At 49.8% G+C, this 15,360-nt stretch overlaps 1 protein-coding gene across 3 annotated transcripts in view; it reads right to left on the bottom strand.

Annotated features, from left to right (window-relative positions):
* USP32 (ubiquitin specific peptidase 32) overlaps positions 1 to 15,360 on the bottom strand; it is a 1,745,589-nt gene that overhangs the window by 482,039 nt on the left and 1,248,190 nt on the right. For all 3 annotated transcript variants that reach the window (XM_078679804.1, XM_078679802.1, XM_078679803.1), the window contains exon 23: positions 14,746 to 14,920. In XM_078679804.1, coding sequence (XP_078535930.1) covers positions 14,746 to 14,920 — 175 coding nt within the window. The remainder of the gene's footprint in view (positions 1 to 14,745; positions 14,921 to 15,360) is intronic.

Below are 15,360 nucleotides of genomic sequence, written 5' to 3' on the forward strand. Positions count from 1 at the left end.
TGCGCAGTTGCTGATCCACTTCGTGAGGTTGGTGGCCGCCTGGCTTGGGTTAGTTGCGCTAGTGGGAGGGTTCATGCTCAGGGAGGTCGCGAGCTGGTCGGCTGTGATCTTGTTCCAGCTTCTGCGTGCAACCTGTTGTTGGTGGTGGTGGATCGTGGTCCTTCTGAAGCTGAAGTGGATGCAGCTGTGGTCCGTCCAGTGGAGTCCGGTGGCGTGGCTGAAGGTGATGTCCTTGCTGGATGAGAACACGGGGTCGAGTGTGTGTCCGGCGTAGTGGGTGGGGGTGGTCACCAGCTGCTTGAGACCGAGGTTGGCGAGGTTGTCCAGCAGGGTGGTGGTGTTGCGGTCGTTGTTGTTCTCCAGGTGGAAGTTGAGGTCCCCGAGGAGGATGTAGTCAGCGGAGAGGAGGGCGTACGGGCTGATGACGTCGGCGATGTCTTCGCTGAATTGTGTGCGTGGTCCTGGGGGTCTGTAGATGAGGGTGCCTCTGAGGGTGGTCTTGGGGTTGATGTGGATCTGGAAGTGCAGGTGTTCGGCGGGTGCGAGGGTGTCGTCGGTGTTGGTCGTGATGCGGATGGTGTTCCTGTGGATGATGGCGATGCCTCCTCCTGTCTGGTTGACGCGGTCCCTCCGGATGATCTTGTAGCCGTCCGGGATGGCGATGGCGATGTCGGGCGCTGAGGAGGCGTTCATCCAGGTTTCCGTGAGGAAGGCGACGTCTGGGGCTGTGGTGTCGAGCAGGTTCCAGAGCTCGACGGCGTGTCTGTGGATGGAGCGGGTGTTGAGCAGGATGCACCTGAGGTGGTTGCTGCTGGTGCTCGGCTTGGTCGGTGCTGGTGTAGTGCAGGTCCGGATGCAGGTGAACTTGCAGGAGTGGCAGCAGAAGGGTCCGTGGGTGCGTCTCGGGGTGGCTCGACAGCAGCCCGGGATTCGGCCGGCGTTGAGTGCGTAGAGTTCGGTGGCGTTGTAGGTCCGGCGGGTGGGCTGGTGTCTGCGGGAGACAGGGGTCCTGGCACTGGGCGCGGTCCAGGCGCGGACGGGCGCAGACGGGCTTACCTTTGGTGCTCATTCGGTGCTCCCGCTGCGCGCGGTCGCTCAGGGGGCGTCATAAGTAGGGGGACGGGAGGGCGGGTCAGCTGGGTTGGCGGGAGCGGGGCGGTCAATGGGCTGGTGGTGGGCGGGGCCGCAGGGGGTCAGCGGCGGGAAAAACTGGCGGCCGTGCGGCTCAGCTGAGGCTGGGTCGCTCGGGTGCAGGGAGGGCAGCGGCGGCAGGAGCAGGCGGGCGGGAGTCCCAGCAGGAACGGCAGGAGCAGGTAGCGGCTGGAACAAGGGGGGTGACCCGGCCTACTGAAAGGCGCAGTGGTCACTCCTGAGCACACCGACGATCCCTTAAGTAGGGGGACGGGAGGGCGGGTCAGCTGGGTTGGCGGGAGCGGGGCGGCCAATGGGCTGGTGGTGGGCGGGGCCGCAGGGGGTCAGCGGCGGGAATAACTGGCGGCCGTGCGGCTCAGCTGAGGCTGGGTCGCTCGGGTGCAGGGAGGGCAGCGGCGGCAGGAGCAGGCGGGCGGGAGTCCCAGCAGGAACGGCAGGAGCAGGTAGCGGCTGGAACAAGGGGGGTGACCCGGCCTACTGAAAGGCGCAGTGGTCACTCAAGGCCCGTCAGTGGGGGCAAGACTTGTCATTGTGGTCGGCCCCTAAGCAATACAGGCACCAGCGATGGGGGTCGGTAACCGACATCAGTCGGCTGCAGTCGGCACAGGGTTTGAACCCGGGAATCCCTACCGGCACCGATGGAGTCGTTTGACTCTAAAAACAGATCAAAAGGATCGAAAAAGTTTAGTCAAAAACTGACTAATGGGTACCACTTTTTCTGGATCGGCGCGGGAAAAAGCGAGGGCGGCGTCTAAGTACTCCGGTGACGTCATCCCGGCGCCAAAGACGCAGACGACAGATGCGGAGCCGCAGACGATGCCTACCGACGCGCAGGGGTACTGCTACGCAAAACTTTCCGGATCCAGACTGACGCCTGGGGATATTCTAAGGTAAGGAATCTAATACTAACCTGTTTCTTTAGATTATGCAGTTTACACGTGCAAATCTTCAGTGTGTATGAATAGGCGATTTACACGTGCAAACCTTCAGTGTGTATGAATATGCCGTTTACACGCACGAACCTTCGGTGTGTATGAATATGCCATTTACACACACGAATCTACGGTGTGTATGAATATGCCGTTTACACTTCTGCCTGGGCCACAAAGGGGCTGTTAGTATCATTCTGCACGGTTCTTTTTTCATCTTCGTGAGCCCTTGTGGCAGCAGGGGAATCGGTGGAAACGCGTAGGCAAAGACGCCTGACCATGCCATTGAAAACGCATTCACCCCATGAGCCCCTTTGGTGACGCCAGCTTGCAAAGAATTGGCACTTCTTGTTCTGGGCTGTGGCAAACAGATCCGCTGTGGGTATTCCCCACTTGGCAAAGATGGTCAACAGCGTGTCCTGATCCAGCTCCCACTCGTGACAGGCCGTTGTTTGCCTGCTGAGAGTGTCCACTGTTGTGTTTTGATCTCCTGTAAGATGTATGGCCTTCAGTCACTCTGTGATCTATCGCCCATTTCCATATTTTCTGAGCTTCTTTTGACAGAGAGATTGAGAGATCTTGTGCCCTCCTGTTTGTTTATGTAGTGCATTGCCGTTGTGTTGTCTGTCTGCACTAACACTGATCTCCCTTCTATTCTTGGCAGGAAGGCCAACAATGCTAATCCTATTGTCCTTAATTCCAATAGGTGTATGTGAAGGTGTTGTTCCTGTCTGTTCCATCGGCCGCTGACTTGTAACTCCTGTAGTACTGCTCCCCATCCTTCGAGAGAGGCATCCGTGGTAACTACTAACAGAGCTGGTTTGGTCAGGAAGGACAGACCCACCAAGATATTGTTCCTGCGAGTCCACCACTTTACCGCCTGCAACATTGGTTGCGTGACTTTGATCTTGTCCTCGAAGGATTCCTTTGCTTGGCACCACTAAAGGTCTAGCTCTTCTTGTAACGGCAGCATTCTCAAACGACATAGGGAAATGAGTGGTATGCATGAAGACATCGTCCCCAGAAGCGATTTATATTTTCGGACTGAAGGAGACTTTCTTCTCCTGAATTCTTTGGCTAGAGAGACGAGTCCCAATTGCCTCTCTATGGATGGGAATGCCTTGTTTTGCGATGTATCTAGGATTGCACCTAGAAACCTGATCGTTCTGGCTGCAGAGATGATTTTTCCATGTTTAAGCTCAGGCCCAGATCTGCAAACAACTCCATGCAAGCCAAAGTCAAAGCGTGAGCTGCCTCCTGCGATGGTACCTTTACTAACCAGTCGTCCAGGTATGGGAATATTTGGTGTTTTTGCCTTCGGAGATAGGCTGCCACTGGCGCCAGACATTTTGTAAAACTTCTGGGTGCAGATTTGAGGCCGAATGGCAGCACTTTGAATTGGTAATGGTCTTTGGACACTGTAAAATGAAGGAACTTTCTGTGGGACAGATGGATGGGGATATGAAAATATGCATCCTGTAAATCTAGGGAGGTCATCTGATCTCCTGGGATTAAGAGCAGCAGAATATCTTGGAGGGTCACCATTCTCAATGACTGTTTTTTGAGATAGGCATTTGGGGACCGTAGGTCCAAGATCGGAAGCCACCTGATAGCATCCTTTCTGATCAAGAAGAAACGGGAATAAAATCCGTGTCCGGCACCGGTTCTATTGCTCTATTCGGAGCATTGCCAGAATCTCCCGACGCATCTGAGACAGGTGTTTTACTTCTTGATATGTAGGTGGCGTGGGAGGAGGGAAGTATAGGAATTCCAGAGTATTTCCGAATTTTATTATGTGGAGGACCCATTTGTCCGATGTTATTTTCTGCCACTGTTGTAAATAATGAGTCACTCTTCCACCCAGGGGAACATTTGACATGGTAGGAGGATAAGAACCCAGAACTTGAAAGTTGTCATTGCCTTTTATTGTTATCTTTCCCTGAACGACCTCCTCGTCCTCTGGGTGTGGACTTAGAGTAGCCCCAGAGTGTTTCTGGCCATATTGCTGCCGGTAGGCCTGCGAATAGGATGTGTATCTTCCTTGCTGGTAGCTACCTCTATACGAAGGTTGTCCTCTTCCACGGACGCCTCGAAAGGGCACCTTCCGGTAACGTACCCACGGCTTTCGCCGTATCAGTGTCCTTCTTAATACTCTGAAGAGTCTCATCCACTAGACATCCAAACAGATCCTCCCCATCAAAAGGTAGATCCAGAATCTTATTTTGGACCTCCGGTCTTAAGGCCGTGGCCCTCAGCCAATCCAGGCGCCGCAAAACTGCTGCTCCTCCTAGGGAACGAAAGGCTGTGGTAACTATGTCCATAGCACAATCGATAACTTCAGATGAAGTTCTCTCCCCTTCCTGCAGAACTTTCTTCGCGTCCTGCTTACTGTCTTCCGGAAGGAGGTCGACATATGGTGCTATATCGCACCACATCTGTCTGTTATTTCTGTCCAGGATGGCAAGGGCATTAGCTGCTCTGACAAGGAGAGCTGACATCGAGGAGAATCGTTTACCTGCATTGTCTAAACGCCGTCCCTCCCTGTCTTGAGGTGCAGAAATAGGTGCTGATGGGTTTTTAGATTTTTGTTGCGCTGCCTGCGAAATGATAGAGTCTTGTTTAGGATGGCCCAGCAAACACGCCGGAGCATCCGTGGGCGCTTTATATTTTTTGTCCAACCTCGCTAGTACCGGTGTAACCGTTGCTGGAGTTGTCATCACTTGTAACCCTTCCTTCCATACGTGGTCAATGATTGGTATGGACCTGATTGATTTTTGATAGGGCTCCTTAAAGTCATAAAGAAAACATTCTGGCTGAGTTGTTTTCATCAGCAGCTGAAATCACTTTGCAGCTCTCTCCATTAAGTTGTGGAATCCACCAATATACACTGGTGGAGAATCCGCTGGCACTTGGGTGGGTGATGGTGGAGAGGGAATTAGGTAGTCATTCCATTCTCTCTGGGGTTCCGTTAGCTCCCCTTCTTCGCGGTCCTCATCATCTGTGGTCACAGGATCCTGCTGCTGCTGGACCTGAGGTGTCTGCGGAGCAGTGTCTAGTAGGCTTTCCCTACTGCGGACTGGAGTGGTCGGATTAGAACGAGGACGTGAAGGTGGAACGTCTTGAGGGACCACTGATGGAGGAAACCTCTTCTTATACTCCGCCAACATGAATTGCAAGTCCATCATCATTGAAGATGGCATTGCGACCATCTCTTCCTGAGGCTCTTGTTGGTAGCGATAGTGTGAGAGGCCTGGCATACCCAACGAAGTTGTTGTCGTCGTCGTCAGTGCAGTAGAACCATTCCTCACCGTCCATATCGTAATCGTTGTCGGCGACCCTGTTGTCATCACCGTCGACGACGATCCCGTCGTCGGCATGGCCGTCGTCATCACCACCGTCGTCAAAGATGTCGTCGTCGATGTTACCGGCGTCGACACTGCCGTCGTCGACACTCCCCTCGACACTCCCTTCGACTCACCCGTCGACGCTGACTCTAATACAATCAATGGTAGCTTCTGTACCTCTGTGGTCGTCGCCGTAGACGATGACTTCTTCGTCGACGGCCTCGTCGACGATCCCGTCGACGATGTCGATTCTTTCACTTTATCCTCAGGAATACTAGAGGATGGCTTCTTGAATGATGCTGAAGCCAAAGGTGGTGTCTTTGAAGGCTCAGAAGAGGCTCTTTTGGATCCTTTTTCTCTCAAAGTGTGTCCTTTGCACTCCTTTACTTTTGGCTGAGGAGATTTGGAAGGACTATGCCCTGAAGACCCTTGAGTGGTCTTTTTTAGGGCCTTCTCAGGAAGGTCCCCTGAGGAATGAGCCTGAGGAGATCTTGATCTTTTTTGAGATCTCCTGGACGAAGAGGAGGATTCCTGGTCACTATCACTAGAAACCACCTCCTTTCTGGCCTTGATCTTCTGAAGCCAAATTAAAAGGCGTCCCTCACGATCTCCAAGGGTCTTGCTAGAGAAAGTGCGACATACCTTGCAATCCTTTGCTTGGTGGTCCGGATAAAGACAGTATATGCAGTCTTCATGTGGGTCATCAGTGTAGAGTCTCTTTTTAGAGCAGGTGGCACAGGCTCTAAAAAGACACTTTTTTTCTCTTTTCCAGACATTCTCAAGGATGTAGATGAGAAATAGTTTGCCATATTCTCAAATCCACAAGAAATAGAATGAAATCAAGCTTCTACAAAGTTGGATATCCATAGTTTGAGCAGAGCTCAAAGGAGACTCCCTAGCACAACGTGCCGGTAGAAAATCTGAGGGGCAGAAGGTTCTCTCAGGAGGGTTCTAGAGGGTGAGGAGCTCTGATTGGCTAAGGGAAAAGTTTGGTCCTTTTTTACATAACAAAGCAAAAGGGAAATGGGCCTAGGTCTTTTTTTTCAGTTAGTTATACTGCTAAGCTGCTAAGCATTGCTTTTTTATATACCGGAGACTCCTGTCTCGACGACGGGGAAATGATTCAGGTATGTGAATCTATGAAAGCTCCAATACTGGAGTAATATGCCGTTTACACGCACGAACCTTCGGTGTGTATGAATATGCCCTGTACATGCACGAACCTTCGGTGTGTATGAATATGCCCTTTACCCGCACAAACATTCGGTGCGTATGAATATGCCGTTTACACGCACGAACCTTCGGTGTGTATGAATATGCCCTTTACACGCACGAACCTTCGGTGTGTATAAATATGCCGTTTACATGCACGAACCTTCGGTAAGTATGATTATGCCGTTTACACGCACGAACCTTCGGTAAGTATGAATATGCCATGGTATGGGACAGAGCTCTTGAGGCGGAAAGCCGAGAGCAAGGACGCAATTTTCTAAAGATTACTTTTAAATATTGTGACTGTGATAACCTGTGATTTTACGCAATTTTAAAGATTACTTTTAAACATTGTGACTGTGATAAATGTAAATGTATTTCGATTTATATAGCGCACGAATCACCCAGGGGTCTCAAGGCGCTTGCTTAGGGAACCCGTCCTGGTATTCCCCTGTGAGATACCCCGGCAGGGTATTCACAAGGTGAAAGCCAGGCATCCCGCCGCGAGGGGCCGTAGTGGAGATTAAGCAAGCTATTGCCCAGAGTCGCAGAGTGTGACCCCATGAGTCGAGTAGGCACCGGAGCGAGAATTGTCGAGTCCGTGGAATTTTTTTGAGCCCGAGACCCGCCGAGGCGGGGAATCGAACCCTGGTCCACGGCTGATCTCAGCTTCCGGGTCTGCCGCCTCTAACCACTGAGCCACGCTTCTCCACTAGTGATTTAAAAAAAACTTCTTACCGATTGCTCCCCTGGTGATTGCCTCCCCGCGCAGCCGAGTCAGGTGCTGAAGCGGGGCGGAGGACAACCGCCGTGACCCCCCGGGCAACGCCCACTGACTTAGGCCACGCCCCCCCTCGCTATAAGTAAGCGCGCTTGTTGACCAGCGCTCGTATGGGACAGAGCTCTTGAGGCGGAAAGCCGAGAGCAAGGACGCAATTTTCTAAAGATTACTTTTAAATATTGTGACTGTGATAACCTGTGATTTTACGCAATTTTAAAGATTACTTTTAAACATTGTGACTGTGATAAACTTGTGATTTTAAAAAAACTTCTTACCGATTGCTCCCCTGGTGATTGCCTCCCCGCGCAGCCGAGTCAGGCGCTGAAGCATGGCGGAGGACAACCGCCGTGACCCCCGGGCAACGCCCACTGACTTAGGCCCCCCCCCCTCGCTATAAGTAAGCGCGCTTGTTGACCAGCGCTCGTATGGGACAGAGCTCTTGAGGCGGAAAGCCGAGAGCAAGGACGCAATTTTCTAAAGATTACTTTTAAATATTGTGACTGTGATAACCTGTGATTTTACGCAATTTTAAAGATTACTTTTAAACATTGTGACTGTGATAAACTTGCCGAGTCAGGCGCTGAAGCGGGGCGGAGGACCAACCGCCGTGACCCCCCGGGCAACGCCCACTGACTTAGGCCACGCCCCCCCCATCTGACATTTAAGAATGTGCTGCTTCCGGAGGCGCAGCGGACGGGCGCAGCGGGCGCGCCGGCGGTGCGCCGAAGGCACGCCAAAGGCAAGCCCGTCCGCGACCAGACGGGACCAGGGGCCACAACCCCTGCCCCCCACTCCACCCAGGTCAGGACATATAGCCCGTCGACCATCAAAAATATAAGGAACTCCACCACTGTACAATGTCCGCTCTCCTACCACCCAGCTGAACTTCCCACTCGTTGCACCGGCTGTAAACACCCCTTTGACACCACTGCGCCGCCAGCCACGTCCCAGCCACGTCCCAGGATTACCATATGTTTATGCTAAATTGCCGTTCCCTACCACGGCACAGCACACAAATGTTCGTATTATTAGAAGAATATAATTGTTGAAAATAGCAATGTGTATGTACATAAGCGGCGTTCATTTGTGTTCACAGTACCCCTTGTTGTAAGCAGAACGGATATCGCTAAAACACTGACTGTGTTATCCCGCTAGCATAGACCCATGCACACACGTACACGACAGCCATTTTAGGTATCATGGTCTCCTTGTTCATGATCGATCATCAGCCCCTTCCCTGACCCTGCAAGCTTCCCCCATGCACCCTGACTGCCCCCCCGCCCTCACATGTACAAGTCATGAGCACCTCCCCTCCCGCATGACTCTGTCTCTAGGGATCACACCCCACGCCTGACCAACACCTCCTTTCCTTCCATGAATACCCCTCCTCTGATGACCCCGACCTCTGAGCCTGAATGTCTGCACGGACCGCTGGTCATCCCTTAGCCCGAGGATACAGTTTATTGCCCACTACTGTATGCACTCGCCTCTCTTGAAAGGAGCCACTATTGATCATGACCACCCCACCCCCTGAGATTCGATCAGGCACACACATTCCAATGGAATCAGCAGAACACTCAGCTACGTGACAGCCCCCTCCTATTGCATGGAGGATAAGGGCCCCTACTGTAGCCACGTGTTGGAATATCTTCATACTTCACAATGTCTTGATTGTAATGAAGGATGTGTGTGTGCCTTAAACCTGTGTATAAAAGACGAAGCCTCAGAGAAACTTGTTAGAGCACCTCCCGAAGACACTATGCGAGTGTCCCAAATGACATGCTCTCCTCATGAGAAATAAACCTTTTTCCTTGTCTTCCTGCTTCCAGTGCCCGTCTCTTCATTTGGTAATTATTTACGATGGAAACTAAGAGGCGCCTTGCGCCAGCAGCCTGGGCATCCGGTTCGTTATGGGCTGACTTTTCTACATAATCCAGATGCCATCTTCCTGACCGAGACATGGCTCATGTATCATTCAGAGCCAGACATCGTCTCAGCCCTACCCCCCGGGGTTCAAATTCATAGACTAGACCGGACTAAGGGGAGAGGTGGAGGCCTGGCCATCATTCTAAAAGACAAGTATCGTTGCCGCACCATTATCGAACCTATCCCTGAGTGCGAGAGCCTAGCATTTAGCATAGACTTCACTGCGAACAGCTCCTTCTCTGGCACCTTGATATATCGCCCCCCAGACCCAGGGAAGCTGTTTCACAGATCTCTCCCAGGTATTATTGCTAATCGTATTCTAACCTCGGCTAACTACACGGTCCTAGGAGATCTTAATTTCCATTTCAACTCCCCCACAGATCTTGCTGCCGGGGAATTAACAGAGGACCTAGCAGCCCTTCAGCTGATCCAGCTGGTTAAAGCCCCCACCCATGAAAAGGGCAACCTCCTTGACCCGATATTCAGTAACTGCACTGAATTAATGGTGGGGCAACCCACCTGCCTTCCATGGTCGGACCATTTTTTAGTTCCACTTTCCTGGTCTACCCTCAAGCCCCCTTCATCGACCCCCCAACCCATAACCAAGAGAAACTGGAAAGAACTTCCCATAGAACCATGGATATCCAACCTAGAATGCTCTCCCCCACTACCCTGCACAGACCCCAACCAAGCAAATAAAAACTATGAGGGTTGGATCAGGGAGTCATTGGACACGATCCTCCCTCTATGGAAATCCATCCCCACGAGGTCGCATAAATCTGCGCCCTGGTTTTCAGACTCCTTGAGAGACCAAAAACGCCTCTGCAGGAAAAAAGAGAGAGCTTGGCGACTCGATTTTCTTCCTGGAAAAAAATCCCAATATAAAAAGGCAATCAAGGACTACAGAAATGTGGTCAGAGCGGCCCAGGCATCCTACTTCGCAGACCAAATAATGGCAGCCAAATCAAAACCTAAGGAAATTTTCCACTTAGTTAAAAAATGTATTAACGTGAACACCGCTCCCCCTGTTACAAAAACGCTAGAACAATGTAACAAACTTGCTGACTTCTTTCATAATAAAGTCACTCAGATCTACTCCGCCTTTCCGACACTAGCCAGCAATCCAGAAATACCCAATCATATTTCTCCGAGCAATCCTCCCCCCCCAGGGCAGCCAATTCTGGAACGTTTCCCTCCATTAAACCTGGACACACTGCACCAACTGGCACGTCAAGTTAAATCCGGCTCTCCCCTTGATCCTGCCCCACCAGAGATACTGCTCCAGGCAAGCCAAACCACTCTCCCCGTGGTGTTGGACCTCCTTAACGCCTCCATATCCTCTTGTACAGTACCCACTGGATGGAAGAGAGCTATGGTTCGGGCACTGTTGAAAAAACCCACCCTCAACCCAGAAGATCACTCCAGTTACCGCCCAATCTCACTACTCCCTTGGGTAAGTAAGGTGCTGGAGAAGCACATAAACACCCAGCTTGTACAATTTCTGGAAAACAACTCACTCCTCGACCCAACCCAGACAGGATTCAGGCCCAAGCACGGCACTGAAACTGCCCTGCTCGCGGTCACCGAAGAGTCACGAAAGATACTAGATCAGGGAGGATCAGTGGCAGTGATCCTCCTTGATCTAAGCGCGGCCTTCGACACGGTCAGTTATGCCACCTTGCTGAACCGTTTGTGCAACATCGGCGTCACAGGTGATGCTTTAAGATGGCTTGACTCATTCTTGAACAATAGATCCTTTCAGATCTTTGACGGGGACACAAGATCAGCCAGTAAACCCCTGAACTGCGGGGTACCGCAGGGCTCTTCACTGAGCCCTGCGTTGTTCAATGTATACATGAAGCCGTTGGCTGGGATCGTCGAACCTTATGGCATAAAAATTGTATCATATGCTGACGATACCCAGCTAGTGGTTTCACTGGCTCAAGAGGGCACCAGACATACTTCAGGAAGTCTGATGAACTGCCTAGAGGATATCAAGAAGTGGATGACATGCTCCTCCTTAAAACTTAATGGAGACAAAACCGAGCTCTTGCTCCTAGGTCCAGCATCACCAATGTCATTCACCTCCCTATGGCCTCCGTGCCTGGGCCCCCCTCCCACTCCCAAAGAAAGCGTAAAAAGCCTAGGAGTATGGCTTGACAAAAAACTCTCCTTTTCCACTCAGGCCACCAAACTATCCGCCATCTGCTTTGGCCTACTAAGAACAATAAGGAAAGTCCTCCACCTCCTCCCAATGGAAGCCAAACAAGTGGCAGTACAGGGCCTGATTCAGTCCCGGCTGGACTCAAACAACGCCCTGTATGTTGGAGCCCCCGAGACAACCCTACGAAAGCTTCAAGTGGTGCAGAATAGTGCAGCCCGCACCCTGCTACAGATTCCACGGATGCAATCTGCCAAACCCGCATTGAACAGCTTACACTGGCTCCCCGTGAGACAGAGAGTGGCATTTAAGGCACTATGCATTGCCCACCGGGCCTTCTGGAAGACAGGCCCAGCTATCACTGATAAGCTAGTCACCCAATATCATCCGAAAAGAAACCTCCGGTCCACGGAGGCCTTCCTGGCCGTAGTACCCAGAGTTAGGAGAGCTAGGACCGGAGGAAGGCTGTTCTCCTTAAACACCTCTAGGATGTGGAATTCACTCCCACTACATCTCCGGACCAATTCAAACTTGCTCTCGTTCCGCAAACAATTGAAAACCTACTTGTTTGCGAGGTCCACTGAAACCTAATCCTCCGTCACTCCCAGTTCTGTCGTCATGCTTCAGCGCTTGGACGCCCATTGGGCAGCAACCGCGCTATATAAATAACAATACAATACAATACAATACAATACATGCACGAACCTTCGATGTGTATGAATATGCCATTTACACGCACGAACCTTCGGTGTGTATGAATATGCCCTTTACACGCACAGACCTTCGGTGTGTATGAATATGCCGTTTACACGCTCAAACCTTTGGTGTGTATGAATGCATGTATAACTTTGCCGTTTATAAGAGTGAAACTTCGGTGGGTATGAATGTGTGAATAAATATGCTGTTTAAATGCGCAAACCGTCAGTGTGTATGAATATGCTGTTTACAAGAGCGAACCTTCTGTGTGTACGAATGCATGTGTGGATGGGTTGTTTACAAGCGTGTACCTTCGATGTTTATGAATGCATGTAAGAATATGCCTTTTACACGTACGAACCTTCAATGTGTATGAATATGCCGTTTACACGTGCAAACCTTTGGTGTGTATGAATATGCCGTTTACACGTGCAAACCTTCAGTGTTTATGAATGCATGTATGGGTGTGCCATTTACGAATGTATGGCTGTGCTATTTACATGTGCAAATCTGTCAGAAAGGCAACAGAGCTCAGCTCAAGGGCGAAGGCAGACACCCATAATGTGTGATTAGAAGGGGTAGCTGGTTTATGGACTCTTACTTCAACATGATGCTGTGTCTTTAAGAAGCTTGTCAACATTGACGGTAGTGCATAACACCTACAGCTGTCTGCTTCTCTGTTTAATGATCACACTGATCGTCAAAGAGTTGTGCTAGTAGTTGCATGCAGTACAGAGCGAGTCGCGTAACTCACAGTCCAGTGAAGCAGTGTCAACCACTTGCCTGGCATTGTTGGTTATGAAAGGTGCCAGGATTTAGAAAATATTGCCTGGGCACTTTAAAAGCAGTGTAATCGCCTTGCACTGCTCACCAATGTGCATCCGGCCTTTCTAGAAGGTGATAGAATGTCACACTATGATACACCAATCTTCGGCTTTCTGCTCAGACTGGAATAATGTCACAGCATTAGAAAGGTGACATTCCCTGAAACCGGTCCTGGTCCCAGGATGCTTGTTTCGGGCCCAAGGAGCACCTGGCCTGGCAGTTCGGTCTGGACTGTTCCAATGGGGCACAGGGTCAAGACTGATTTGCATGGGCACAGTGTCAAGACTGATTTGCATATGGCTGGGTCCAAACTGGTGTGGCATAGTGGGCAAAAGAAAGATGGATTTAACCCAGATCTTTTGACTAGGGGAGAATGTTTGCATTGTCAGCATTCCGTCCATCATTTGTTTGCTGTAATACAGACTGGAATAATGGGTCGGGCTGTGCTTCTAAAAATATAGCAGTCATTCTGACACCAACTAGTATTGTCTAGTAAAAAAGGCAGGCCAGCTGAAAATACTCGGATTTCACCCCCAGAAGCATGCTAGATTCTCGGGTACTTGTGAAATGCCAATACAAGTACTGCCGCCATGCTGAGAAGCCTTGGCATTGTGCCAGTATCTCTAGAAGCCCTTCTAAGAAGTGCTGTTGTTTTCTCACACTGACCACCAGTGAGACTTCAGACCCATTGCCCGTCTTAGCCCACTGTTTACTGAGTCTGCCAGCAAGCCACAATAGTTTTATCACTCACCCAACCATGCACAACTATACACAAATCTAATTTTTGTATAGTTGTGCACGGTTGGGTGAGTGATAAAACTATTGTGGCTTGCTGGCAGACTCATTAGACGGGCAATGGGTCAATACACAAAGCACCTAATTATTAACAATATGTTGTTTAACCTTGTAAGAAAGAATAACAAGTAATAATCAGCACTCACAAATTAAAATAATAAGGCTGATAATTAATCAGAGTCACATTCCAGTTCATCATTTTTGTTTCAGTACCAACAGGAACCAACAATAAGCATACCCGCCCAAAAGAGTAAGCCCAGTTCAAACTGGGAGTCTGTCTCCTGTTTTTAGGAGACTCAAGCATACTATTGTAGAATGTTCTTTAGCAGCCATCTCTGTATCAAAAACAATAGAGTCATTGTAGATTATATGTACCTTTGTTAGGCGAGCTTAGGAATCTTTACTGTTTAAGACCTCTTTAGGTATACCACAAGTTGAGTACAATGCACAAATGGAAAGCCTCCGAACAAAACAACCTCAGATGTTCAGATTCTGGCAGCCATAGAGTACGTAAAGTTCAATGCCAAACAAGTGGTATGGCCTTGGACAACACTGCGAATGTCTGGTGGTATTAAGAATTAAGTCAGGGTCTTAAAGCAACTCAAACACCACCACAAGGGTGCATGGCTCCCTACCATTGGCGCAAATATCAGAAAATCCAATCACTTGTTGACACATTCATGTGAACCTCCCTCACTTATATCGGATGCTAATGAGGCCCCAGTGTACCGGATTTCTGTTTCTGTTTCCAGCACTCTTAACTTTTCAGAATATGAACCTTGCACTGTATGTGTTCACATGTACCAAAAAACAAAAAATATACAACTGCACTCAGAGAAAAATGTTACTTGAAATTCTACCGTTTAGAGAGTGCACTTTCTCTTAAAACATGCAGCAGGTATTTCCACAAGAAGACAATCTCACCTGTAATTTCTAAGTGCATATAGCTGTCCATTGGTAGGGGCAACGAGAGAAAATTGAAAGGATCAAAGCGAACACTTATATGGCCACATGTTTTGCATTTCACTTGGGAGCGCAACTGTCCATGGAACAAATCCACCACAATAGACTTGTTTCGCCTCAAATGATTGTCCCAAGCCTGAGAAGGAAAACAAATCAGGAGTCAGATGGTTTTGAAGAGAAACGGATTTTGCAATACTGAGGTTTTCCCTAAAAAGGATCGGTTTTAGAATTGCCACTTACGTTTTTTTGTCACAACCTATGCCACCTTGCCATTCCCCGTCTCAGAGACTTAGTCAGGATTTCTAAATGACTGCATTGTAAAATTGCATGTGGCACATCAGACACTTGATCACCGTCCCTTTAAATGGTAGTCTGTCTGTGATAGCAAATTATAGTGTTGGGAGGTAAGGAATGAGCAGCAGAATTGCCGAAGAATGTGACTAACGTTTTTCAGCGCTGCACAACATTTAAATAAACTCTTTCTTAGCTATGCTACAGAACACCATTTCAAAGGGACAAGAAACAACCACCAACTTGAAACAAGTGATTCGCTTGAAACTGTTGAATCTTGAGTTT

This window comes from Lissotriton helveticus, chromosome 3_1 (assembly GCF_964261635.1).
Source record: "Lissotriton helveticus chromosome 3_1, aLisHel1.1, whole genome shotgun sequence".
In the NCBI taxonomy this organism is placed as follows: Eukaryota; Metazoa; Chordata; class Amphibia; order Caudata; family Salamandridae; genus Lissotriton; species Lissotriton helveticus.